Consider the following 25067-nt stretch of genomic DNA (forward strand, 5'->3'; position numbering starts at 1 on the left):
TGTGGAGGGTTCCACTCACTTTTTAAAATGTAAATTAAAGTTTGTAATTGTTGGGCCTTGATGGATGTACGTGCTCTATCCATCCTTCTACCCAACCAAGTTACCCTTTGCTGGATCACCTCAGGGACTGGAGCTAAATGCCTTTCCAGTTACAGTTAAAATATGTTTCCTTTTATGTCTAGCATCCAAAGATACTAGTTAAAAGTATTGTTTTTGCAACTCCATTTATAGTATTTTGAACCTAAATCCCGCAAAATGGTTACATGTTTGCACACTGTCTAGTCGTGACCCAGATGTATGCAAGGTTTTTACTTTGGCTTGTGGTGCATTGCCTCAAGCTACACAGTAAGCTTTGATTGTGTTTTTGTGTCATTTTGCATTTGAATCCACTTTAACTTCTGGTCATCACACAGCATGGTATAGGTGATTTGTTTCATTCAAAACTACAGGAGTTCTGACTTTGATATACTGTAGTTCCAACATGGACAAGAGATTACAATGGAGTCAGTTCAGTCCAATCTCTTGATTCATGGAGGCCAAGAATGATTGTGTTATTCCTAGAATTGTATGGAATTGTCTTTTTTGAAGTATTTTCTTTTGTTTTTTTGCAGATAAAATGAAATGTTGAAGTGAAAAAATGAACAAACCCAAAATGTCCACAGAGAAAGGGTGAGTTGTTTTTGCTTTTGAAGACAAAAAAAATCGGTGTCTGATGAATATGTGTTAAAATTGTTCTCATGCTGAGAAATTTCTGTCAGCTTCCATGATGTGATCCTGCTCTGGTGCTATTCAACATTTTAACCATTATTGCAACAGTGTTTGTTCTCATGTTGCATGAATGAGATTATTGTGTGGTGTTGCAGATGATTAGATGGCCTTCATACAACTATTTCTTATAAATGTTTCAAAATATATTATTCTAACAGTTCTTATTATTTTATAATCTTTGTCAGGGGTCTGCCGACCAGGACTCTCTGGTCCTCACATACCTGGAGAGCGTGTTTGTCTATTCCAGTAATTGCATAAGACAAAGATGTCAGATTTCAGCAGATCACAGTGTTTATTGATCAGACAGAATGAACTGAAATATATATTCCACAGAGGGTTCATTCAATGACATCACATCTTACCAAGAGGAAGTCCAATCTTCGAAGAACAAACAGTGTAAACTATGCTAAGAACTTAATAGTCTTTCTGGGGGGATAATTTCATCTTAATCATTCATCTGCCTACAGACAATGCAGAATGACCCTGGCATGTTTTGACTATTAGATGGTTTCTGCTATCTGGTCTGAACACTCTAACATTCAAGATTTTATCAGCCAGACCTTGAGTCCATGTGGAACAGGACATTCAGTATTAAACATATGAGACTATGTGGAACTATATGTTTAAGGACTGACTCCATTTTACAAATTAACAGTGAATGAACTTTTAAAGTATAGATATCCCCAACTGTATATTTGAATAAGCTCACTTGAAAAGTCTCATGCTGTCACGCTGTCACCAACTCCACCCACCCATTCAAGTGCCCAACCAATCAGGGCGCCCAACCAATCACTTGAACAACATGGCACAAGGCTTCTGCTATGTTAGGAGAAGAAATAAGTATACATGGACTTCCCAGTTAATATAATTTTAGTGTCATAACTGTTCCTACAATGTTCATGTCTTTGAACAGAGTCCAAACAGCAGGAACGAGACAGAAAACAGCAACGAATTCTGAGTGAAACTAGCTGGCTTGCACCAACAGTCTGTCCAGCTATGGTTTCCATGTGGAATGGGACAATCGATTTAGTATCCAAAATGCTCCTCGGGCATCTGACAAAAACGCTCTTTAAGTAACTACATACAGTTCTGTTCATGTAATCAGCTAACAGAACTATCACTTCTCTAAAATTTCTTTTCCACTTGCACTTTTGACAGGTGCCTTTTCCTTTAACTTTATCTCCATTCCCAATCTCACTATTAGTTAGCTTTCTTTCTCCAGTTAGCCTGCTAACATTCATCTATGGCTTCACAATGCCCGCCCAGCGCAATCCATGATTCGTTAACACAAAGTCGTTACGTCACCTCGTTGATTTTTGACAATGTTGGGTACGCTTGGTTTATAATACCAATACATTTGTTTTCATATGTTTGGTATGAAATCTGATATTATTTTTGTATTGTGGAATTTCCACGGGTTCCCACTAGGAAGGTATATAAAATGATTACATGATTTAGTAAGCATATATCTGAGCAAACATCACAATTACTCAAGTAGGTTGATTATATGATTGATTATGCTTTAACAATGCATATAGATTAATTATGGTTGAACAGATAACATCTTAACACCTTTAAGTTTGTCAGTCCTCTTCCATTTCCATCAACTTTCCATGTTTAGTATTTCTTCATTTTCTAGTTGATCTGCACAAATAATTTAGCTTTATACATTATTTCCTTAGGTTTTACAACTCATATAGACTTTTCTGATTCCAAGACTTGCATCACATTCTTATTCATTCAGCCATTTTACTACTTTTTTCTCTGACAACACACACTTGTAATTCTTTGTCGCTCACTCTCTCTCTCTGTGTCTTCCGTGCTCTCTGTCTCTCTCTTTCTCAATGTGTCTTTATAAGGAAATTTTACAAACTCAAACTCGCCGGGTACAATTAGAGTTTTGACTCTCTCCCCCATGTTTACTGTTGCTGCACCAACAGTTGACCCTTGACCCTGTCCTTCAGCCTGAATACCTCATTCCTAAAGTTAAATGGGGGAGGGGTCACTTTCCCAAAAATAGTGAAGCACCAACACACTGCCTGTGTATTTTTAACTTTCCTATTAGTCTTTTTTTGACATTGGGCCATGTTATGGAACATTCTATTTCTGTTATTTAGGTCTGTTTTTTGCTCTGCACATTTTGATCAATGTGTTCATAAAAGGGCATTTTTGCATATAAGGGGCTGTTTTGTGCGTTTTCTCCTTGACACACACTGCTATCTACTCATGTGTGTATTAGTCTGATCCATTCTTCTTTTATGATCTTGGATACAGGACTGGGAATTATGACAAATTTCTGCAATGTTTTGTAAATACAACTTTATTACACAACACTGTGTGTGGTATCGCCCCCACAGAAGAACTTTGTTATGCCACATTTTATTCCTTCTTTATTTGTTATCCAAAACATCTTTAGGAATATATTTATGAATTGTACATGAAATGTTATTACAATATTCCCATATTTAGAAATGTGTGTTTGTGTTTGCATTTCCAGTGTTCCCAGTAACTCGAGGGTGCTGATGCTTTTGAGTCAACTGGAGAGGATGAATGGAGATGCCATGGAGAAGAATGTTGCAATGACAAGACAGGTCACTGCAAAGATACTTCATCTCATCCAGACTCAGGGTGAGACCAACCACAGAGAAAGAATGTGTGCTCAAAAGCAAAACAAAAAGAAAACACAAAATCCTGCCTTTTCATCTACTGTAAATTTGTATTGTTCAAAGACCAAGGATCATACTAATATACCAGTACTGCTTTGATACTCTTGGTACCTGCCTTTGCAAAGGACAGTTGAATTTCAGTGATAGAAATCCCCAATAAAAGGAAACTTGTTTTCAAGTGGAATAGCATCTGCTGTCACTGTAAAATGTATGTGGTTCCTATTTAAAAATTAATGAAAAACTTCAGGTTATCAAGCTAAGTTGATGAGTTCATTAATAATGTGTTCAGTGTTGTTGCTGTGTAAACAGAGATGTGCGCTGGTAGTAAAAGTACATGCAGACCGTGTCTCTCGATCTGCTTCTCTAATTACTATTTTGAAAGGAAAGCAGAGCTGATGATGAGAGCAGATGAGGGCATTTCACAACACTGCTTTGTACATCAGAATGAAACATGAGTATATCTCTGCCACCATTGCTTCTAGCTACCATTGAAGATTGAGGATGAGTAAAGATCTCTTAAGCAAGCGTCACTTCTCTGTCCTTGCAAGTAAAAGTTTGTTCATGGATTTGTCAGATGGCCAAAAAGAAATACAGTAGTACCTCAACATACAAGCTGCTCGACATATGAGTTATTTGAGATATGAGCTATAGGGCTGTCCTTATTTTTTTTCGACATGCGCAAAATTTGAGATACAACCTGTGCTTTGAGACACAGGCACTAGTTGACGGTTGGATGTACAGTAATAGACCAGATCTCATTCTTTCCCATGTTTTGGTGGATGGACACTGTATCAATTTAGACTGGATCTCATTTTTGTTAGTGGAGAAAAAGACATAGTTGTCATGACTTTTGGAGTCTTATCTGGAATGTAGGGATAGGCTCCAGCAGACCTGTGACCCGCAAGACTTATCTGCCTTGAGAAGCCAGCTCATTGCGGAGCATGGATTGATGCACAGACACATACAGTGTGTGTGTGAATGCTAACTCTTGCTACTGCTATTATGAATGCTAGCCCACCAACTTCATGCTCGTCTGGAGTTCTGACATGAAACTGGTCCTGGAGTGTGAATTTATTGAGTAAGGACAACTTGTATACACTTGACTTAGTTTAGAGTGATGAATTCTGCTGAATCATTGTCTATTTTGGGCCTGTTGGCATATTTTATACTGGCATTAAACTTATTGCTACTCTTTGTTTTTATCTTACTAGAAGGTACTGTAGGTCTTTGCTAATCCATCATAACTGATGAGCACAGTGGAAAGGTTACTCTCTGCGACCCCATCGGTCGTAGCATTTCAGCTGTTCATCTCTCATTTTCGGCTTCTCTGTCTGTCACACCCTGCCTGCAGCTTTACTTGATATGCCATGACTATGACATTGACTAGGGAAAACTAGGGGTCTGTGACTGTTCACAGTAATTGTACACCCCAGTAAAGTCTTTGCTGTACTCTGGTCTCATGTTCAGAGTCTGATAGTTTAGGAGGGGCTCAAGAGTTATGAAGGAAAGTTTTTATGATGACATGGAGAAAGGAAAGCCAGGAATTTCAAGTCGAATAGACACATTCATAGATCTGTAAAGAAATACCCTAAAAATATTTAACAGTCAGTCCACAGATCATAGGATGTTTGGCTTGGTTTAGGGGAGAAGGATGTTTAACTAGCAAAAAAGATGACAGCTGCCCTTGTATCACTGAGTAAGAGAAAGTGAGTTTGCGTAAGAAGTATGCCCTGCATATATTCTATAGGGGGGGTTGGTGGTAGAGTTTCTGGTAGCATGCAAAGGGAGGTGCTGATTTCTAGGTTTCAAAGTGTCCTGCCATTCAGCACAGTGCGTACATATGTGCTCAGAGGATTTCCTAGCTGAGTAGTTTACTGCTAGTCTTAGAAAAACACTACTGCTCCAGTAGGCTGTCAGGCTGAAGCATTTTGGTTCACAGCAGATCTACAATATAAAGTTGTGAGTCGCCAGTCATTGACCTTGTAATTGGGGATATTGCAAAATCTGTTTGCTCTTTGAAATGGAGCACCATTATACCAGGAGATACCGCTGGTCTCTGGAATCCCTGGACCAACCAGGTAAACTAGGAGGCAAACTTACACCCGGTAAGGTGCATACTATAGTTTGCATTTTACCGGAACAATCCTATTCATGCATGTTCATCTTTTATTGTAGAGCAGCTTAATGAAGATCACCCCTGCATATACCCATTTTGATCTACACTGTACACAGTGACAGATATCAGCACCATAAATATGCGATTTGTTTGGGTAAGATTCTTTGATAACTTCCTGAGAAACTGTGTATAAATGCTCTGTCTTGCATTGCTACAGCTACACCCCCCTCCAGATTCACACCAGAGTTTAATGTGTTATTGTCTGATGCCTGCGATACCCTTTCATGCATTTTTGTGGAAATAGGTTAATTGATTTTAGCTTACCATAATTCTTCCAACAGAAAGAACAGACATTGGTGAAACCCTCACCTCCCAGACAGACATAAAATGTACTGGTTAAAGTAAATTGTATGTAACCTGTCATAATTTCAAAAAAGCTTCAAGACACAAATACAGATAGAAAAAAAACATCATTTATGAAGACAATGCAGTTAGCCTCAGCAAACTAATGATTGTATTCAGCATTAAAAACTTTAATGACATGTGCTTAGTTAAATTGAAGAAAACATGACAAAAATATTTGGCTGCTTCTCTTTTTAAATGCATATTATTTCTCATTAGAATGCAAGTTTTTATTTTAAAGTCAAAATTCTAATAGCTTTTTATTGTAATGCTCTTACAGCTCTCGAAAAAATTGAGAGACCACTGCAAATTTTTCAGTGTCTGTGGTTTTATTTATAGGTGTGAGTTTGAGTAAAATCAACATTTCGTTTAACTCTATTGAATGACATTTTTTCCAAATAAAACACAAAAATATTACATTACATTAAAGTTACAACTGGTCAAAATACCAAAAATATTTTTTTCAGATCTCAGATAGATAGATAGATAGATAGATAGATAGATAGATAGATAGATAGATAGATAGATAGATAGATAGATAGATAGATAGATAGATAGATAGATAGATAGATAGATAGATAGATAGATAGAAAGAAAACAAGTTCATCATCATTTTCCAACAAAACAATACTAATTATCTTACTTCAGTTCAGTAATCATGTGGCTCCACTGTGTACCAACGTCGGACGCGGAGTGTCACCCACCTCACGAAAATGAATGAATGATCTGATGAATGAATGGATGAATAAATGAGTTATAAAATCAATATTTGGTTGAGTAACCCTGACTTTATACCACTCCAAAAATGTACATAAAAATTGACTTTATACCACTGGTCCAAAAATTCAAACAGCTTTTATTTGTTTTAGGGCATGTGACCGTCCAGGATAACCATGTACGTGGCTCGATACATTCGTCCTTTGCAATTCCAGCCTTGCTAAAGCGTTGTAAACCATTAGATGGCGAGGTTTTGGGCAAAAACTTACTGCCGTCCTTAGGATCTTAATCTTTATGTTTTCTTGCAAACCTCAGCCTTCTTTGCTATTCATTTATGACAGGCTTTTTCCTAGCTTCACATGACTTCAACCCTGTCCTGTAGAGCCCATTTTGAACCAGTCTTCCCTTGCACTTCACCTCAGCTGTCATTTGCCCTTCTTTTTGTAGGCCACTTGATGTTTTGTTGAGTGACATTTGAATGAGTTGGCCACCCCATTCAGTGATGAGTTATTTTCACCCTGTGCTGGTCTGTAGCTTTGTTGTCCCCAATGTTTGCTGCTTGACCTTGTTCTTATGAACTGCTGTTGTTGAAATTATCAGGATAAAAGCAACGTGATACTCACCGGAACTCAGTAATGCCTGAATTGACTCTTCTTTTCTTCCTTCAAAAGTTTAATTTTCTACTCATTTGGCATGCTCAATAGCTCAAAGCTTTATGTGTTACCCTTGGTGGGTAGTGTTTTTTGGGATTATTGCCATTTTGTTTTGACAAATGTGGACAACAAGCAGAAAAAAATGGATGGATGGGTAAAGGGGTGCATATATGGATGGATGGATGGATGGATCCATTTTCACTTGCTGTTTCCATGTGGTCAGTAATTATTAATTATTAATCAGTAATTATTCAAGCAGGTGAACCCATAGGCTCATTACACTGTGATGGAAGTCTCCCATTACTTTTATATGAGGTTAGCATCTTTCTAAATCTTCTGCCTTACACTTTCATTAATGTCATAAGTTGCATTCTTTTAAGACAGGACCATTCAATGAGAACTTCTCAGAGAGGTCAGGAATCTGTCATCACAGGGCAAGCCTAGACCTGAAGCCTAGACTAGATAAACTACTTTTGTCTTGTTGGTAGGACTGTTTCTATGAGGTAAAGTTCATTTCTGAACAAGCTAATATTGACATGTTGTAAAACTACCTCAAAGATTAAGATTGATGGTGAAATGCAGTGGAATACTTCATAGGACAAATAACAGAACAGTTATTTTTACTGTTACTTTAATCTCTTGTGTCTTATGTTTCACATTTGACCCAACACATACAGGACAACCTGCTTTACTTAGACTTACAGTCCTCTGCTTGTGTGAGATGACTCCTGGTTGTTTTACACAAATGCAGTGCAGTTCTACTTCACATTTCTGATCGTTTTTTGTGCTATTTTGTGTTTCAGAGAAAAGTGGAAAAGAGGTGATGTCCAAAGGCTCCAGTGGCATGGAAGTTATCCTAGCGTCCTTGGAGGTTTGCTCACTCAAAAAGCTGGAAATTGCAGTCTTTTAGCTTTATGCTTTAATTTTATGCTTTCTTTTGTTAGTAGAAAAGGATAAAGTGATTAAATTTAACTTAACCAAATACTTATCTCTGAGCTAGGTTAAGTAAACCACTGACAGGAGGTTCATACTGACTTCACAGACATACATCTTACCAAACATTATCCAACTCTCAGCAATAAAGCACATGCTGTTATTAGTTTTATAACATTTCTTTGAGTTGCACTCTTGGTAATGATTATGAGAGTTTTGCCAGAATTATCTGACTTTTTAACCTATTTCATGTAGGAAAATAAGAGAAGTAGCAATGCATTTGTATGAACAGATATGAGAAACCTACTGCTTGACACATTGATTTGAGATTAAATTGCAAACTGATGCCAAAGAAAATAAGTATGTAATTGTACACAGCTCTGTAATTCTGTAATATGTTCCTGCATATTGTCTCAGAATAGCGCTCTGTGTGTCCTCAACAGAACACTCAGGATGTCCAGACGATTCTGAACATTCTGTACATTCTCAGTGAACTACTGACTGTGGGTGAGTGGAGAATAAAGTTTTCTTATTTTATTTAGTTAACATTGTGAGCAGTTCACACCTTGAGAACTGATGAGTGGTTTCTTGGTTGGAGTTTTTATGTTTTAAAGAGAGAGCTTGGAGGAACGTCATTCATTTCTGTACTTTTCTGTTAATCTGAGAAGTATTCAAATTTTATAATTAGGTAAAATTAAATAAATTATGCAGTTGTAGCAATTTTTAAATTTGTAAAACGTTTTGTTTTCGGCCATTTATTTATATTTATATCAGTGCTTTCTATCATATGACATCTAATACTATTTCATTGGTTTTTCTGTTTTAGGCAGAGGCCGTAGGGCAGGAGTATTTGTGTCTAAAGGAGGCACAGGGATATTGTTTCATATTCTGATCACATCCAGCAAAGAGCTGGTCCCCAGTGAGGAATTGATGCTTCAGCTCCACTCCCTGCTGGCCAAGGTTGGCTCAAAAGGTAGATTTGATGCCACAAAATACACACAATTAACACAATTAAATCCATAGCAACAGTTGGTACCAGTTAGTTTGTGTTCAGTATTTATCACCACATTATGTTTCAAAGCCAAACTACAGATTCAATACATTAGCAAACTCAACTCAAGTGTGTAAACTGTGAACTGTCCACATCCATGCCTGTTGTCCTTGGTGTATTGCTGCATTTCTTCATCTGTTCATTAATGGTCATGTTATTCAGTAGGCCAGTGTGAAACCTCCGATATGTGAGATGAACCACCTGTGGGCTTGCATGCCTGAATGTGCGTCTGTGTATCTGCATTGCAGAACTGGAATGTACAACAGCAGTGCTCTGTGGCATTGATCATTATTAGGGCTTTCTAAAAACCAAGTGACAAAAACCTCATTCTCTGCATATTCACTGACCTTTCAACCTCTGTGTGTTCAGACAGGAAGTTTGGTGTTAAGGCACGTTTGAGCGGAGCTTTGAACGTCACAGTCAACTTAATTAAACAGAACCCACAAAATTCCAAATTGCTCCTTCCCTGCCTACAGGTCCTCAGGGTTTACTCGGCCAACTGTAAGTGATTTTGAACTATGAAATACACTCTTTAAAAATGTCACCATTCTCTTTAGGATTACAAGCAGATTACCTGCAAGAAAAACAACATACTGTAGTCTAAAACTGTTCAAAAATTTATGTGTATTGGTAACCATTTAACTATGCTTAATGTTTATTTATGTGACTGTCTTTTAAGTGGTGAATGCTATTTCATTGGGCAAGAATGGAGCAGTGGAGCTGATGTTCAAGATTATTGTGCCGTACATCAAGAAGAGCACCAGCTTGCTCAAGTAAAATGATTATTGTGTTAATGTGCCAGCATGAATGTGGTGTTTTAATAAGAAGGCTACATTTCTTCTCCACTTTCGAGAAATCTTTAACATCTGTCACTCACATTTGTTTAACAGACCACGTAATCCCATTTTCCTCATTTCTAACCAACAGGGTAGCTCTGGACGCACTTGGAGCTCTGCTCAAATCCAGTGAGTGATTTGTTTTATGGTGTTGTCCTTTCGACTCTCAAATCCAACACCATTAATTTTTTGGCTGTCATTTATTCACTGTGTCCTACATTGAAGCAAATGCTAAGGGAAATGATTGTTGAACTCATACTTTAAAGGAGTCCTATTATGAAAAACATTATTTTTAAGTGTCTACAGATACATAGTGGTCCTTCGTAAGCCTACCAACTCCTAAAATCTGAAAAACAAATGGGTCCTGTATCGACTGTAATGTCTAGAAAAACATCTAGCACTCTAAATATGTCCTGATAAATTCAGCGCCTCTTGTGACGTAATGACGAGAGTGATTGACAGGAGTGCTAGATATAACCTGTCCCATCTGCAGTCGAACAACCCATTTTTCCAGATAAGGGCATGTTCATCCACAAGATGAAGTTTGTGTTCAGGCGAAGGTAGCAGTGTACGGCAATGACTTGGCTCAGAGCTACACTCAGCTTGTATTTGACTAACTACTTTGCTCTGTTCTCCACAAATCCTCTGCAATTTTTACCGGTTGTTTTAAGTTCGATCAGCTGATCTCGTGTTTATACAATGTGGCCACGGAGTTACATTCGGCTGACTGAGAAAGTAGCTCCATGATGCGCACAACATCAGCGGGGGAATGCAGCAAGCTTTGACAGAAGAAGCTCATCAACATTTAATGGTCAGCCCAGACAAACACAGCATTAACAAGGGAGTTCATTTCAGCAATTTTTAATATAAGACATCAAGGATCAGTTTGGGACAATACATTTCAAATACAGTGTCGTTGGACATCTGGCAGCAGTGTGAAATTTGTTAAAACAAGTATAATATGGGGTGGGACAGTGGTGCAGTGGGTAGTGCTGTCACCTCACAGCAAGACAATTCTGGGTTCAAGTCCTGTTCTGTGTGGAGTTGGCGTGTCCTCCCCCATGTCTGCATGGGTCTCTCCAGTTTCCCCAGCTTTCTCCCACCTCCAAAAACATTCACTTTAGCTTAATTGGTCGATTCTAAATTGTCCATAAGTGCGGGTGTGTGCATGAGTGTTTTTTTGTCTTTCATGTGGCTGCGTGTCATGCCTGGAGTGTCCCCCACCACTCACCTGTAAGTCCGCTGGGATAGGCTACAGCAACCCTTGTGGCTCGCAAAAAGCACAAGAAGCAAATGAGAAGATGAATGAATAAAATGAATCAGTACAATATGGGACTGTTTGAAGCTATTTAATCCCCAACTCTGTCCTGTCAATGCTTTGCCTTTTGTTAAATCCATCCCATGCCTCTCTTATGAGAAGTACAAATTACCAGAGCTTTCCCACCTCCCTTTTCTTATTTACTCTACAGAAACTAATGCTCGTCGTGCTGTGGATGGTGAATATGTGCCCATTTTACTCGCTCTGTACCTGGACTGGCATCGCAATGACACTCGGCATCGCCACATGCTGATTCGCAAAGGCCTGCTGGTCTGCCTCAGGAACATCACCAATATCAAGCTTGGTAGGAAAGCATTCATAGATGCTGATGGTATGAGAATCCTCTACAATTCATCCACTGTAAGTGACACCGTAACATACGTATTTAGTGCACATATATGTGTATATGCGCATACACCCAGCCTTACCTGCTAACTACTTTCTGTTTGGTTTTGTTAAGGAATGTCTCCCGGTCCGGACTTTAGATCCTTTGATCAACATCTCCAGTCTTATCATGAGGAAGTGTTTTCCCAAGAACCGTCTTCCTTTGCCCACCATCAAATCAGCCTTCCACTACCAGCTGCCACATGTTCCTGCTGTAGGGCCTGTGGCACAGCTGTACAGCCAGCCTCCTGGGGGTGAGAGCACAGAACATAATCACAAACACACAAAGACACGCACGCTTAACTAGAGTACAGCCCAGCTTATCACAATATACAGTACATACCCTTTTATTAAGGGTGATGCAATATGGACAAATGCACACACGTTTATTACTCCTTGATCAGATTCTGCTATAGCACGGATACAAATAATGATTGCATCCCTACATCTAAATAGTTTCAGGAAAAATTCTTGACACCGCTATACACAATGTGCTTTGTAGGAAGAAAAACTCATCAGCTCTGCAACAAGCTCTTAAAAAAGGGTGAGACATAAACCACATCTTTATCTTCAGAATTCTTTCTTATTTGCATCACATCATGCTCTAATTTCACCAAACTGACTCATGGTATGTTAGTAAATATGTAATGAAGATGCTAAGTGCACACCGCTAAGTGCTTTTTTATGCGCTAGAAGACCTTTTTGCTTGCTTTCTACGAAACATATTAGCGTCTTGAGGCTGTATTAAATATTTCAGCCCCTTCTGAATCTAATCTAGAGTGCTGTTGATTATTTGAATCTGCTTGATAATTTAGATAATCACACTATTCATTTATTACTGTGTTTTGCACCGTTCATTATCAAACAGCCTTTCCCTAACAACTGCTGGCAACTGCAGTGCAGTAATTGGTCCAAATTGCCTCACAAGAAAGACACCTCTGTCCTGTAGATCCCTCACTCACTCCTAGATCATGGATGCTCACTTTGTTTTGCTAACATTCTCCATCTTCCTTCCCATCATTACAATTAAACTCAATTAACAGAGTTATAGCTACGTATTAGCCTTGCACAGAAACAAACCCCCAGCCTGTGGGCAGAAAAGGCAAACTGTAAGATGTGGTTTTGAAAAGACTCTCACGTAAAAAAACATTTGTCCATGTGTGTGTGTTTGTGTGTGTGCGTAACCAGTGGATGATGTTGTGGATGAAAGTGATGATAACGAGGAGGCAGATGCAGACACAGAGAATGACACTGACAATGAAGAGGAAGAGAAGGAGCAGCGCTCTTTGGTAAGAAGTTACAGTCATATTTACACTCTAAATCTTGCATTTTACAGTTTTAAGTATTCAAATATGTGGCCCCACAATGACCTGGCATTTCATCCAGGGTGTACCCCACCTCTTACCCATAGCCAACTGGGATAGGCTCCAGATGACTTGGGTCCTGCAAGGCTTTCTACAAGAAAATTGATAAACAAAAATGTTCACATAGTAATTGATTTAAAGTTCATTCATAAATAGGTCATTTAGCTTTGAAACCCAGTCATGGTGTGAATTACTAAACATTTCAACCTCACATTACACGAACCATTAGATTAGCATATTATGACACATATGTGAGAGGAGTATTACGTGGGACTGACACAGTTCAGTTACACTGCTATATATCGCCAGCAGATGGCAGTCGTATCTCACCAGGCTGTTGCTCTCATGTCAGTCAAAGATATTTCAATGGTAAAGAAATTTTCCACTCTCAAAATTTACTGAGTGTCTCCAGAGTGTTAACATAACATAGTTCAATAAGAATGGGTGTCTATGAAGCTGAAGCCCCAAAATGTTCAAAATATACAAAAATGTTCTTCTGTCTTTCATCATGTTTTCATTTTAGAGGGAAGAGACAACACATTAGTTTTAGGTTTCTTTATTTGTTGTGAAATCTGTTCTTTAAGTAGGTGTGATGTTAACCACTGCACTCCATTTTATTTTGCAGTGTTACACCCTGGTGGATTATCTCTGCTATAAAATTAACCAAGTCTAAATTACAATGTCAAAATAAAAAGACTTACTGCCCCTTCATCAGATACTAATATAATTTAATTTTATGTAGATATGTAGCTTTTATGACAGATTCAAGGAAGGTTGTTATACATTATCAGTTGTAAATCCTTCACTGACCAATTGGCATTTTTAGCTAGAATGTTAATTTGTGGACAAAACTGCTTTCCCTGTTCAAAAAACAAAATGAAATAGGTGGACATAGTCATTTCAGCAATTACCTCCAATTGTTCCTTTGTGATCACCTTCTATGCGGTTACAATGAGTACAATGTAATTAAAGGGAATGAACAGGCTATCTGTGGAAAGGCTGCATCTACATCAGTAATGTAAGCCTTTTCTGAAATGCTTTTATACTTTGACAAAGAAATTCACCAAGACCCTTAAAATCCTCCGAAAATCAAACAACATCTCAAAATAATTAGATTTTGGTGTCGCTGCTCAGGACTACCACTTCTGCTATTTTATATTTTCTGTATTTATTTATTTTTATTGGTAATCATTGTCTCTATCCTGAAATTGCAACAGACTTGAGCAATACAGATATCAGTCTAAAGCATGACACTTATCCGTATTTACATTTTTCTCTCTTTGTTTATTTTTAATCAGAATGATGACATAGAGACAGACCTCAACAAACTTCACCCTAAAAAGAGCCTTGGACGTCCATTTGAGGAGTTGAGGGTCTATGAGAGGTTCTTTTTGGAGCTTTCCGAAGACTTTCAGGTCAGTACCTTAAACTGACTTGAATTTTTTTTTTCTCATTTTGTTTAATCGCATGCTGTTTGGGAATCTCAGAGAATAAAACTTATTCTAAATTGTTCAAAATTCTTTAATTGTTCTTATCACTAATTTGTACTTATATAGGGCTATAACATTGACTCCTCAAAGACCTCCTCCACAACACCTTCATCAGTCTCCCTCTCTTCATGGTCAGCTTCAACCCAATCCACACAGCCAATCATAGTTCCAAGAGATCAGGCCCTTTCCCCAAAACACGTCCCTGCGCTGAGCTGTCAGGCGGATTGCAGCCCTACCAAAGGAATCAGCATGCAGCCATCTCTGTTTGCTCCCACTTCTACTCTTCCTGCTTCTCTAAATTATCTAGAACTGGACGCTATCCACCTCACCAAGGAACAAGACCACAAAGAAAATGTCCACATTCCTTCCGCTGATACACAAACATCGTTGTCCTCCCTCAACTTCACTGGATCTTTCTCTCAAGAGCAAGTGAAAGAACAGGAACTGTCACATGTGTTGGAATCTGTGTCTATAGAGGAGCAAATGCCCAGGGAAGCCAGGGAAGTCAAACAGGAAGGGCCCTCAGTCAACTCCACAAGACATATTCAGTCTCCACTACTCTTGGGAGGTATCACTACTCGTCGTGTGGGAGGAGGAGGAAGTAACTGGGGTTCAGATTGTGGCTCAGAAGGAGCTGACGATGAAGGAGGAGAAGGAGCAGTTCTGGAGGTTCCAGACACGTCGCTACTCCTCCCACTTCATAACCCTGACCTTTATGTGGAGATGGTAAAGGGGACACACTCTGTACCCCAGTATGCTGAAGTAGCTTACCCGGACTACTTTGGTCATGTGACCCCAAAATGTAGAGAACCTCTTCTGGAGAGAGTTTATGGTGTTCAGAGGTAAGACGTCAATAAAAATTATGGTTTGCAGAAATGGCTTAGCGATACAGACTGAAGAGTTTGTACAGATTTTAGGAATTAGGGAATAAATCAAAAGTCTTTAAGAGTAGGGAAAAAACCAGCAAATACAGTATGTTACATTTCCAGGTGTCCTCTAGGGTTCCAGTAATAGTTATGATTTAATAAAGTTTGTTGTCCATTTTCAATGCCAAATTTTGGAAGAAATGAAGGAATGTCTAAATTGTAATTTTAGTCTGTACACAAGTTCTGCGCTGTGTAGAAGAAAATTATTGCAGAAATAGTATTTTGTGGTGACATCAGTAATTTCATTTACTTTTATTCATAAAAAAAATTTAATGCAAAAAATGTGTCCAGTTAGTGTTGTATGTCTATCCCTGCAGGTTGAAAATATTCCAGGATATTGAGAGGTTGATTCATCCCAATGATATCCTGGATAAAGTAGTGTATGACCTGGACATTCCCAGGTGAGTATGTCGAAAGGAATATACTAACCTAAAGCATCACTCAGAATAGATGGAGCTAATCATGAACTGGTGTTTCAACATTTCTCTCAATGTGCCATCACAGTGACAAAAGTGACAGTTTATTCCTTTTTGTGGTAATAATGAGATGGGTGACATTCACAAAGCAGATGATCTTAATACATCATCAGTGATACTCATCAGGGTAATGACTTGACCTTTGTCCCTCCTAAAATTTTTCATTGAATTTCAGCTGTCCTGTGATTGAAGGAAATGGCGAATCCCTAAAGTTTAACTCACAGTTTGAGTCTGGCAATCTCAGGAAGGCTGTTCAAGTTAGGAAGTAAGTCATTACTGTCTCTTACAGAGGAATGAATAAGATAACAGAATTTGAAGTGTGTTTTTAAAAAAAAATCACATTTCATCACATCAAGTTCTTGTCAAAATTTTTTGCTGCTTTTGTATATCAGTGTATTTCTTCACCCAACTGTGTTGTTGCATCAATACTTTTTTGTAGCTTTTGATTTTTAGTTATCCTTCTGGTGTTTCTCCAGATATGAGTATGACCTCTTGCTGAATTCAGACATCAACAGTAATCATCATCACCAGTGGTTCTACTTTGAGGTGAGCGGTATGCGAGTTGGAACAACCTACCGCTTCAACATTATCAACTCTGAGAAGTCAAACAGCCAGTTCAACTATGGTGAGACACACAACTGAATCTGGGTGTTAAACGGTTTTTCAACGGGTAAAACTGCTTTTTATCTGCAGAAGTTTTGCATGTTTTTTTTGATTTACACAGTTTCTGTGTGTGCATGTGTGTGTGTGTGTGTGTGTGTGTGTGTGTGTGTGTGTGTGTGTGTGTGTGTGTGTGTGTGTGTGTGTGTGTGTGTGTCTATGTGTGTGTCTATGTGTGTCTGTGTTTGTGTGTGTGCTGGCACGCAGGCATGCAAGTGCTGATGTACTCTGTGCAAGAGGCAATCAGTGGCAGACCTTGCTGGGCCAGGACAGGAACGGATATTTGTTACTACAAGTACGTAAACTTTGACATTCATGGGAAAACTAACTTGACAGGTATATATGGGAAAATCATTGCTTTTATCCACCACACAAATACTACACTACAGTTGAATTGTCAGGTTTCTTGCCTGTAGGTGTGAATATGAGCGTAAAGGGTTGTTTGTCTTTGGATGTGTTGGCCACTGTATGAATTATGTTGCAAACAGTCAGTGGTAATTTTACATGATACATCTGATACAGTGAACACTGAATTTTAAAACAACTGATATAACATTAAATGCACTTTTATGTCTATAATTGTAAGGAAAGGCAGCTAAACAGCCTGTCGTTATAATACTGTAGTATACCACTATCCCGTCTGTAATAAATAATAATGGAATTTACACATTTCTAAATATATTACCGAAGAAAGAACATTAATAACATGGTAGAATCTATCGGAAAAGTGCTATTTTGTTTATGAATGTACTAGATGGCACATACACAGGTAGTCCTGAATTAATGGACTTTTGAGTTACAAACATTTGGACATATGAACAAAATAGTGTACTGCAGTTTCCCTGTCTGCCACAAACCCTGCTGAGCAACACTTGTTCTTGTTTGTTATTTTTTCTCTGAGCATCTCAGGGCGTCACATTTCGTGCCTTGGATACTTTACTGTTTATCCTGTATGATCAGGCAAAGGTTTGTGAAAATAGTGGTGGTGGGAACAGTCTCTCTGATGACAACTCTGCCTTTGTTCCGACAATAATTCCTCCCTCCTCCTCCTCTGCCTTTGATTTAAACTTAAGCTTCATTCTACATGCTACAGTACCGTATAGTGGATCATCAACAGCTGACTCTGGCTGTTTTTGTTAGATGCACTGAAGAAACTGGTTGAGAGTTCCTTGATGTGTTTTCTTCTTCTTCTACTCTCAAGGACTAAATTAGAAGGAGCAAAATCTTACCGTCAACTAATCTGAATTAAAACGTCACGTGAGTCATGATTGACGTATAACAATAGATACTAGAACCATACATGTGTTTTAATATGATTACAGTATATGTTTTTTTTTTCCTTATTTATTGTTGAATATCATGAAATTATTTGCTTTAATGGTTTTTTTAGTGATTTTAAGAGTCCAGTATTTGTGGTGGACATGAAGTCAAGTAAAATTACATGAACTTGATTATTATTTTTCTGTGTATTTCCTTTTGAAAACTGAAATATAATAGATACTGAACTAACTCAAAATGACCTGTACCTGTATTTTATTTTATTATGTGTTGTTTCTATGACCTGTTATTGTTTCTGGTAAGTCTTAGGGAATAGTACTTTCAGATTTAGAGCAGTAGTGGCATTTAAATAACTTCTAATGGCAATTATACTGTAGACTGAAATTTAATAAGTAACGATTTATTAAATAACGAACAATTCATTTTTCAAACAACCTGTCAGAACCAATTGTGTTCACATGTTGAGGACTACCTGTAGTCGCATCTCAGTTGCATATGTATATGTGTGTGAGATTATAAAGCATTTATTCATGACATGTCTTCCTCTGTCCTTAGGAATCATTTTGCAAGGAGCTCCATTGCAACTGGTGGTCAGAAAGGAAAGTCATATTACACAATGACCTTCAGCATGAACTTCAGCCACAAGGATGATGTCTGCTACTTTGCCTATCATTACCCGTATACATACTCTACTCTTAAGGTAGTAACACTGTCCATTCTGTACTGAACTCTAGAGAACATAACATTTAGTAGTGTTTACATTCACAGACAAACATTTTTTCTTTGATCCCTTATTGTTAAACCAATGTCATCAAATATACCTGCCTCTTGGTAGATTTCACTGTTTGTCTCCAGTGTCCTATCAGTTATAAATCCTTACATTGTAAAGTCAGCTAACTACTTCAGTCTCAAGCTGATGACATTTGGCCTCAAATCTTGGTCGATAGTAATGTCATTATAATTACATTTGTCTTCATTTGTCCACAGTGACTAAGCAGAATTTGTTGTAATACAAGCAACAGCAAGAATATGACTAATCACAAGTGGTCTAATATGTAGCCAGTGCAGCGATATGGCACTCAAGTGTTGAGAACCCAAAAGGAGTGGGGGCTTAAATCCAACTTGTAAGAAATTAAGATGATAAAGTTTTTTGCATCTTTTGATCCTCAGATGCACCTGTCTAAATTAGAGGCTTTGCGGACCAGTCAAATCTACCTGAGACAGGACGTCCTGTGTAAATCCCTAGGAGGAAACGACTGCCCCCTCCTCACCATCACTGCCATGCCTGACTCCAACTCTAATGATCACGTCTGTCAGTTTAGTAAGTGAATCAACGTAGGTATTTGTGAATGTAGAGCAGTCTCTGCTGCTGTATTTTCTCACGTCTTGGAGAAACCTTTGAAGCATCACCAAATCATGGTGATGGGTCCACGTCAAAACAAAGTGTTCCACAGGCTTTTGGTGCACACTTCATCTTGGGTACTTGTTTGTCATTCTGTATAGCCTGTTGATACTACATGATATTTTCCTTTGTACATAGGGGTATATTGTCTTGTTGAAAAAAGAAACTGTATTGTAGTCCTGAAGCGCAATTCCTCAAAGTTAAATAAAAAAAAAAGAAATAAATAATGAACTACAATAAAAGAATGCTTTATGTGAAGCAAACTTATGGCCAAAAACTGTATCTCATTGACTTCTTCAGGAAATGTCTCTATTTCTTTAGTCTTCTCGGTGAATTGAAAAGAGTTGCAATATATCCTGCATTCAATAAAAAAAAGCTAAAGATTTGTCCTGTGGTTTTATAATTAAACCCATTTTAATTGATTTTTTTTTGTTTGTCTTTTGTCCCCGTTCCTTACCTCTCCCTCTTCAGGGAATCGTCCATTGATCTTCCTCTCAGCCAGAGTTCACCCTGGAGAAACCAATGCGAGCTGGGTGATGAAAGGCACACTTGAGTTCCTGATGGGCATCAGCCCACTAGCAGCGAGTCTAAGAGAGGCCTACATCTTCAAGATAGTCCCCATGCTCAATCCTGATGGAGTTGTGAATGGAAAGTGAGTAAAAAAGTATTTAAGTAGCTAAATGCATACTCAAAATACCTGCTGCACCTGGACCTTCACGGTGGTCTTAACTTTATTCATACCACGGACAAAGTCTTGTCTTAGAAGGGATTTTCTAGCTGTTCCTCTTTTCTCCTCCTTTCTATATTTCCCTTTCTTGTTACTTGACATCTCCTGTCTGCTGTAGTCATCGTTGTTCTCTGAGTGGAGAGGATTTGAATCGCCAGTGGCAGAACCCCAATCCTGAGCTCCACCCCACTATCTACCATACTAAGGGCCTTCTGCAGTACCTTGCACACATACAAAGAGCACCACTGGTATGATCCCTGGACAACCGATTTTAAATTAATTTGGAAAATTTTGCATGTTGCTGCATCATATTTCATTTGAGGAGTGTAAAGCATGTCCTAACCTCTTTGTTAACGACAGCAATTTGTTCTGCTGAGATGCATGCTGTGTATGGCTGCATGTTCACAAAATGTCATTTCAGTAAATCACAACATTAGCTGTAACACAGTTGCCATAAACAACAGCCTCTACTTGCCTCCATCATTTACTGTGTTAGCTTGTTGCAATATTGCTTTTTTGAAGAGATTTTTTCACTGTACTGTTGCGGTAATGGCCTTACAGTCAGAGAGACAGACAAAGCAAAGCAACCTTCCCTCTTCTCAAAAGAGACTGCTCATGTGTTTTTAGCTTTTACACAGTCAGATAAAGGGTTTGTAAGAAAGGGAAGATGAGATTAACCCAATTTTGGTTTACCATGTTGTGTTGAAAAATACAGTACTATCTGTGTTACATTTTTCATACTTTCTTCCCTTTATTTCCTTCTTTATGTGAATGTGTGCTCACATAAACACAGGTGTTTTGCGACTACCATGGTCATTCCAGAAAGAAAAATGTGTTCATGTATGGCTGCAGCGTGAAGGAGACAGTCTGGCAATCTGATATCAAAGCAACATCAAGTGACTTACAGGAGGACCTTGGCTACAGGGTGAACTGACAAACAAACACACACACACACATACTCACACACACACACTTGCACGCTTGAACATTTATTTACTACCCCATCGGAGAGAACAGTACCAGACATGCAGTGCATTCACAAATCATTGCCCAATGACATTAGGTGGACTTGACATCATGAAAAACGTGGCTATTCTCAGGGGCTTTGATAGCAGCATGACTATTTTATTGCTACCAATACCAGCATGTAGCGTACAAAATGCGGCAAGTAATTTAGCCCTCTTTTTGGGTATCAAAAGTTGTTTAAACACTCTTTTGGCCTCCCTTCCGTATGGCATAGGTTGCTTAATATGAAAACCTGTAGCTTGCATCTGTAACTCAGCTCTGAGAGGAAATTAAAAAGTGGTTGGTGTTTGACAACCCTCATAAAGGCTTCCTTTAGCCCAGAGTCAAAGGTGCAGGCTACCTCTAGAACATATACTGATTTTGACTCTTGGATGATATCATCAGACTACTGGCAGTAATATTTTAAAAGTGACCTGAGATTCAGTTAGAGAAGAAATATGGAGTATGTTGACACAAGTAAGATTCAACACTTCTTCAAACACCTTAGTTGTCATGTCCACTATTCTATCAGGATGTACTGTGTACAGTCCTCTGTAAACATAACAGCCATTTAAGATGTGTGACATTGTTTCAGTGACCTGTTCTGTGGTGTGATGCTAACAATGAGGGTTTTGAGTAGAAGGGAACCAGATGGAAAGACTGAGTCTGGTGGGAAGGACTTGTAATCTCTGGCTTTCACTGTAAATCAGACAATGTTCTCATTCACTGCAGAATTCTTGTCAAATGAGTGAGAGACAGAATGATCAGCAAGACTTCCATACAAGTTTCACACATACACACATGCAGTCACAACTGGGCTTCTTTTCCAAGTGACTCCTCTGTACACATACTCTTTTATGTTACATGCAGGTGTATGGCCCTGCTATAAAATGTACCCCATCAGCTGTCCCTGTTACTTTAATAAACATGCCTACACAAAAACTCAAACATCTCAGATGTTTTTCTTTCTTTCAGGCTCTTCCCAAGATCCTGTCCCAGATTGCTCCAGCTTTCAGCATGGCCAGCTGTAGCTTTGTTGTTGAGCGCTCCAAAGAGTCAACTGCACGTGTTGTTGTGTGGAGAGAGATTGGAGTGCAACGCAGCTACACAATGGAGAGCACACTCTGTGGTTGTGACCAGGGCAAATACAAAGTAGGACTAAGGAGGACTTGAGAACAATTATATAATTACATCCCGCTTCAAAGCGGTGATGTATTGTTATTTTCAGTGTTCGTGTGCGTCCCTCCGTTCGTCCGTCCGCTCGTTCATTAGTATGTCCACCAAATATCTTTGCAACAGTTGCAGATAGAAAGATGAATCAAAAAGCACATTACTCAGGCGGCTAAGGGGATGAAAATGAGATGATGACCTTGACCTTGAGAAAGCTAGTTCAAGGTCAAATTTCAACTTTTGTACACTCAGGAACCTTATAACATAGAAAGACGAGGGAGAAGGCCAGTGTAAGACCATAGATCAAAGCTAGTGCTTTGATCAATGACAGTAGGTCAGAGCTCTAGCTTTTATCTTTGACCTATGCAAGTAGGTCATGGTAAAATTTTGAAGGGATGTTGCAGTCTTCGACTGCCTTGTTGAATATTCTTATGCATCTACCATTCTGTGGAAGTCAAACAGAGAAATGACAGGAAATAATGGGCAGATGTGAGGAATGGCATTCCAAAAAGACATAAAGGGGTTGATTAACGTTTGGTTGTAAAGGACCTTTGTGTTCATTTTATCAGTTTGTACAGGTGCTTAAATGTGTTCACCCTTTTTAGTGAGAGAAAGGTGTCATACATGTATCCATATGCCCACCAGGGGGAGACGCAGTCCTTTTCGTCTTTCTCTTTCACCTCTTCTCAAGTCTCTTCTTTTCCTTTGACCCCTTTACCTCACATTCTTCTTGCTCTCTGTCTTTCCATCCCAGCTGATTTCCTTCCTGCTCAATTCTGCCAGTGTCAACAACATCTTGTGCATACATAGGCAGTGTAGGATGCCATTTTGGCACAGATCTGCTCCTTTACTGGTTTCAAAGCATTTATCCAGATGTGCAAAAACTAAAATACTGAATTAGGGTTCTGTATCTCTGTTCCCCGTCCAAGTTTTGATGTTCCTAGCCCTGCTCTCTGGAGAAAATGAATCTCAACCTTTTTTTTTTTTTGGTTGGGTTTAGAGGGTAAGCTGTGTCTGTGTGACTGGGACACAACTGAGAAAACTTACAGTTTCCAGGTATGACTGAACAGAAATTTGAAATAGGGCTTCCAGCAAGTGAAATTTTTTATAAAGTCTCCTCAGCTAGAGCTTTCCAGCCTTGAGAATCATGGCGTTTGAAGATGGACAACAGCTTTATCACCAAGTTTCAGAGCAGCTATAAAAATGATTTTTAAACAAGCTGGGCTGAAACATTTCAAATTATATTTAACATGGTGCTGCATATTGGAAATGGGCACACGTTATATGTGTTGTAATGTAATAGCTCATTGTGGTGAACATTATTATTTAGTATTTAAATTTTACCTTGATGTGCATAAACACATTTTCAGGGTCTTCATATGGGCACCAGGGAGCTGGAGGAGATGGGAGCTCAGTTCTGTGTTGCCTTGCTGAGGCTGAAGAGGCTGACAGTGCTCCACAATCACCAACACCTTCTGGATTTGGAGAGTGACATCATTGGAACACACACTAAAGTAGTCAGGTTAGTGCAGTGTGCTGAAAAAAAGTCAGTTTATGAACACATTTCATAAAAGTGTTTTCTTTTGCCTAGTTACAATCTAGTTTATCTGCACAAACCACCCTTCTTTTTTCCAAACATGTTTCTTTTTGGCACTGATATATTCCATGCTGTGACTGCTACTCTGGATACCTGAAACAAAGGAAGGCCAGCATTTATACAGGGCTGTATTTGAAATTCTGTCAATGTGGATTAAATATAGTCGTCATTATTTGTCTCTTCTAAGAAAATGTAAAACAGCTACAATTTTTTTTATCCATTTTTAAAAAAAAAAAAACCTTTAAATGCTGAGTCACAGCTGTTAGCATATTTTACTTCTCAGAAAAGATAAAGTTCACCAACTAATATTGTGCTGCAGTTCAAAAGTGCAGTTGGTTATTAAATTTGGCTAAGTACAATCTTAATTTATTTGTCTTCAATATTTCTCCATCTCTGATTTGTTAAAGCAACAGAAAGAATTGCTTTAAACTCAAAACCACTTATTGCTTACTTCTCTCTCATGTGTTATTCTGTCTCTCCTCTGTTCTCTTCTACCAAACTACTCCACTCTCATATTGATATATTCATTCATCATTCATGTCTGATCATTAAGGGAATCCAAAAGTGTTCTTGTGCTTGTCTGTTTGTGTGAGTATCCTCAGGGATTTGTAGCTCTTCATGCCAGGTTTATGGTTTTATTCATGGGGCTTGGTGTACTAGCACTTACCATTTAATAGGTCATCATAACAATGATGTTGTGGCCATTGGGGGGCGTCGGCAAACAGCCGTGTCTCAGAGTAAATGGCTGGATATGGGTGTAAGTCACAAAGAGACATACGCATGTCATGTGGGAGGTTTTGGAAACGTGGAAGTCTTAAAAATTGGCATACGTGTGTATGTATACACACACACACACACACACACACACACACACACACACACACACACACACACACACACACACACACACACACTAACCATAATAATTGGTTGTCATCTGGACGTTTTTATCATTGTCACAGTTTTATTTCTTGTGGTTTCCATGGAAACATGATTTTTAATGAGACTATAAATGGTGGTCATCTTGTCCACAGTGTGTTTCACAAAGTAGACTCGAACGTCACCAAACATAACAAAGATTACATAGGTGAAGTATGTAAATTAGTAATTGTGTCCTTTAGTATTTGC

The 25067-nt window shown here is 38.6% G+C and overlaps 1 protein-coding gene across 4 annotated transcripts in view; it reads left to right on the plus strand.

The window, feature by feature from the left end:
• agtpbp1 (ATP/GTP binding carboxypeptidase 1) overlaps positions 1-25067 on the plus strand; it is a 31859-nt gene that overhangs the window by 2730 nt on the left and 4062 nt on the right. For 2 of the 4 annotated variants that reach the window (XM_068310517.1, XM_068310518.1), the window contains exons 2-26: positions 612-669; positions 3266-3396; positions 8126-8193; positions 8699-8762; positions 9082-9228; positions 9676-9807; positions 9986-10079; positions 10234-10271; positions 11612-11820; positions 11921-12098; positions 12347-12388; positions 13033-13133; positions 14507-14623; positions 14765-15540; positions 15942-16025; positions 16276-16365; positions 16577-16725; positions 16968-17055; positions 18594-18738; positions 19209-19359; positions 19912-20092; positions 20286-20415; positions 20961-21092; positions 22148-22324; positions 23713-23864. In XM_068310517.1, the coding sequence (XP_068166618.1) occupies positions 638-669; positions 3266-3396; positions 8126-8193; positions 8699-8762; positions 9082-9228; positions 9676-9807; positions 9986-10079; positions 10234-10271; positions 11612-11820; positions 11921-12098; positions 12347-12388; positions 13033-13133; positions 14507-14623; positions 14765-15540; positions 15942-16025; positions 16276-16365; positions 16577-16725; positions 16968-17055; positions 18594-18738; positions 19209-19359; positions 19912-20092; positions 20286-20415; positions 20961-21092; positions 22148-22324; positions 23713-23864 (3608 nt within the window). In that variant the 5' untranslated portion in view covers positions 612-637. The remainder of the gene's footprint in view (positions 1-611; positions 670-3265; positions 3397-8125; positions 8194-8698; positions 8763-9081; positions 9229-9675; positions 9808-9985; positions 10080-10233; positions 10272-11611; positions 11821-11920; positions 12099-12346; positions 12389-13032; positions 13134-14506; positions 14624-14764; positions 15541-15941; positions 16026-16275; positions 16366-16576; positions 16726-16967; positions 17056-18593; positions 18739-19208; positions 19360-19911; positions 20093-20285; positions 20416-20960; positions 21093-22147; positions 22325-23712; positions 23865-25067) is intronic. The other 2 variants (XM_068310519.1, XM_068310520.1) reach the window with 1 other exon arrangement.

This window comes from Antennarius striatus, chromosome 3 (assembly GCF_040054535.1).
Source record: "Antennarius striatus isolate MH-2024 chromosome 3, ASM4005453v1, whole genome shotgun sequence".
Classification (NCBI taxonomy): Eukaryota; Metazoa; Chordata; class Actinopteri; order Lophiiformes; family Antennariidae; genus Antennarius; species Antennarius striatus.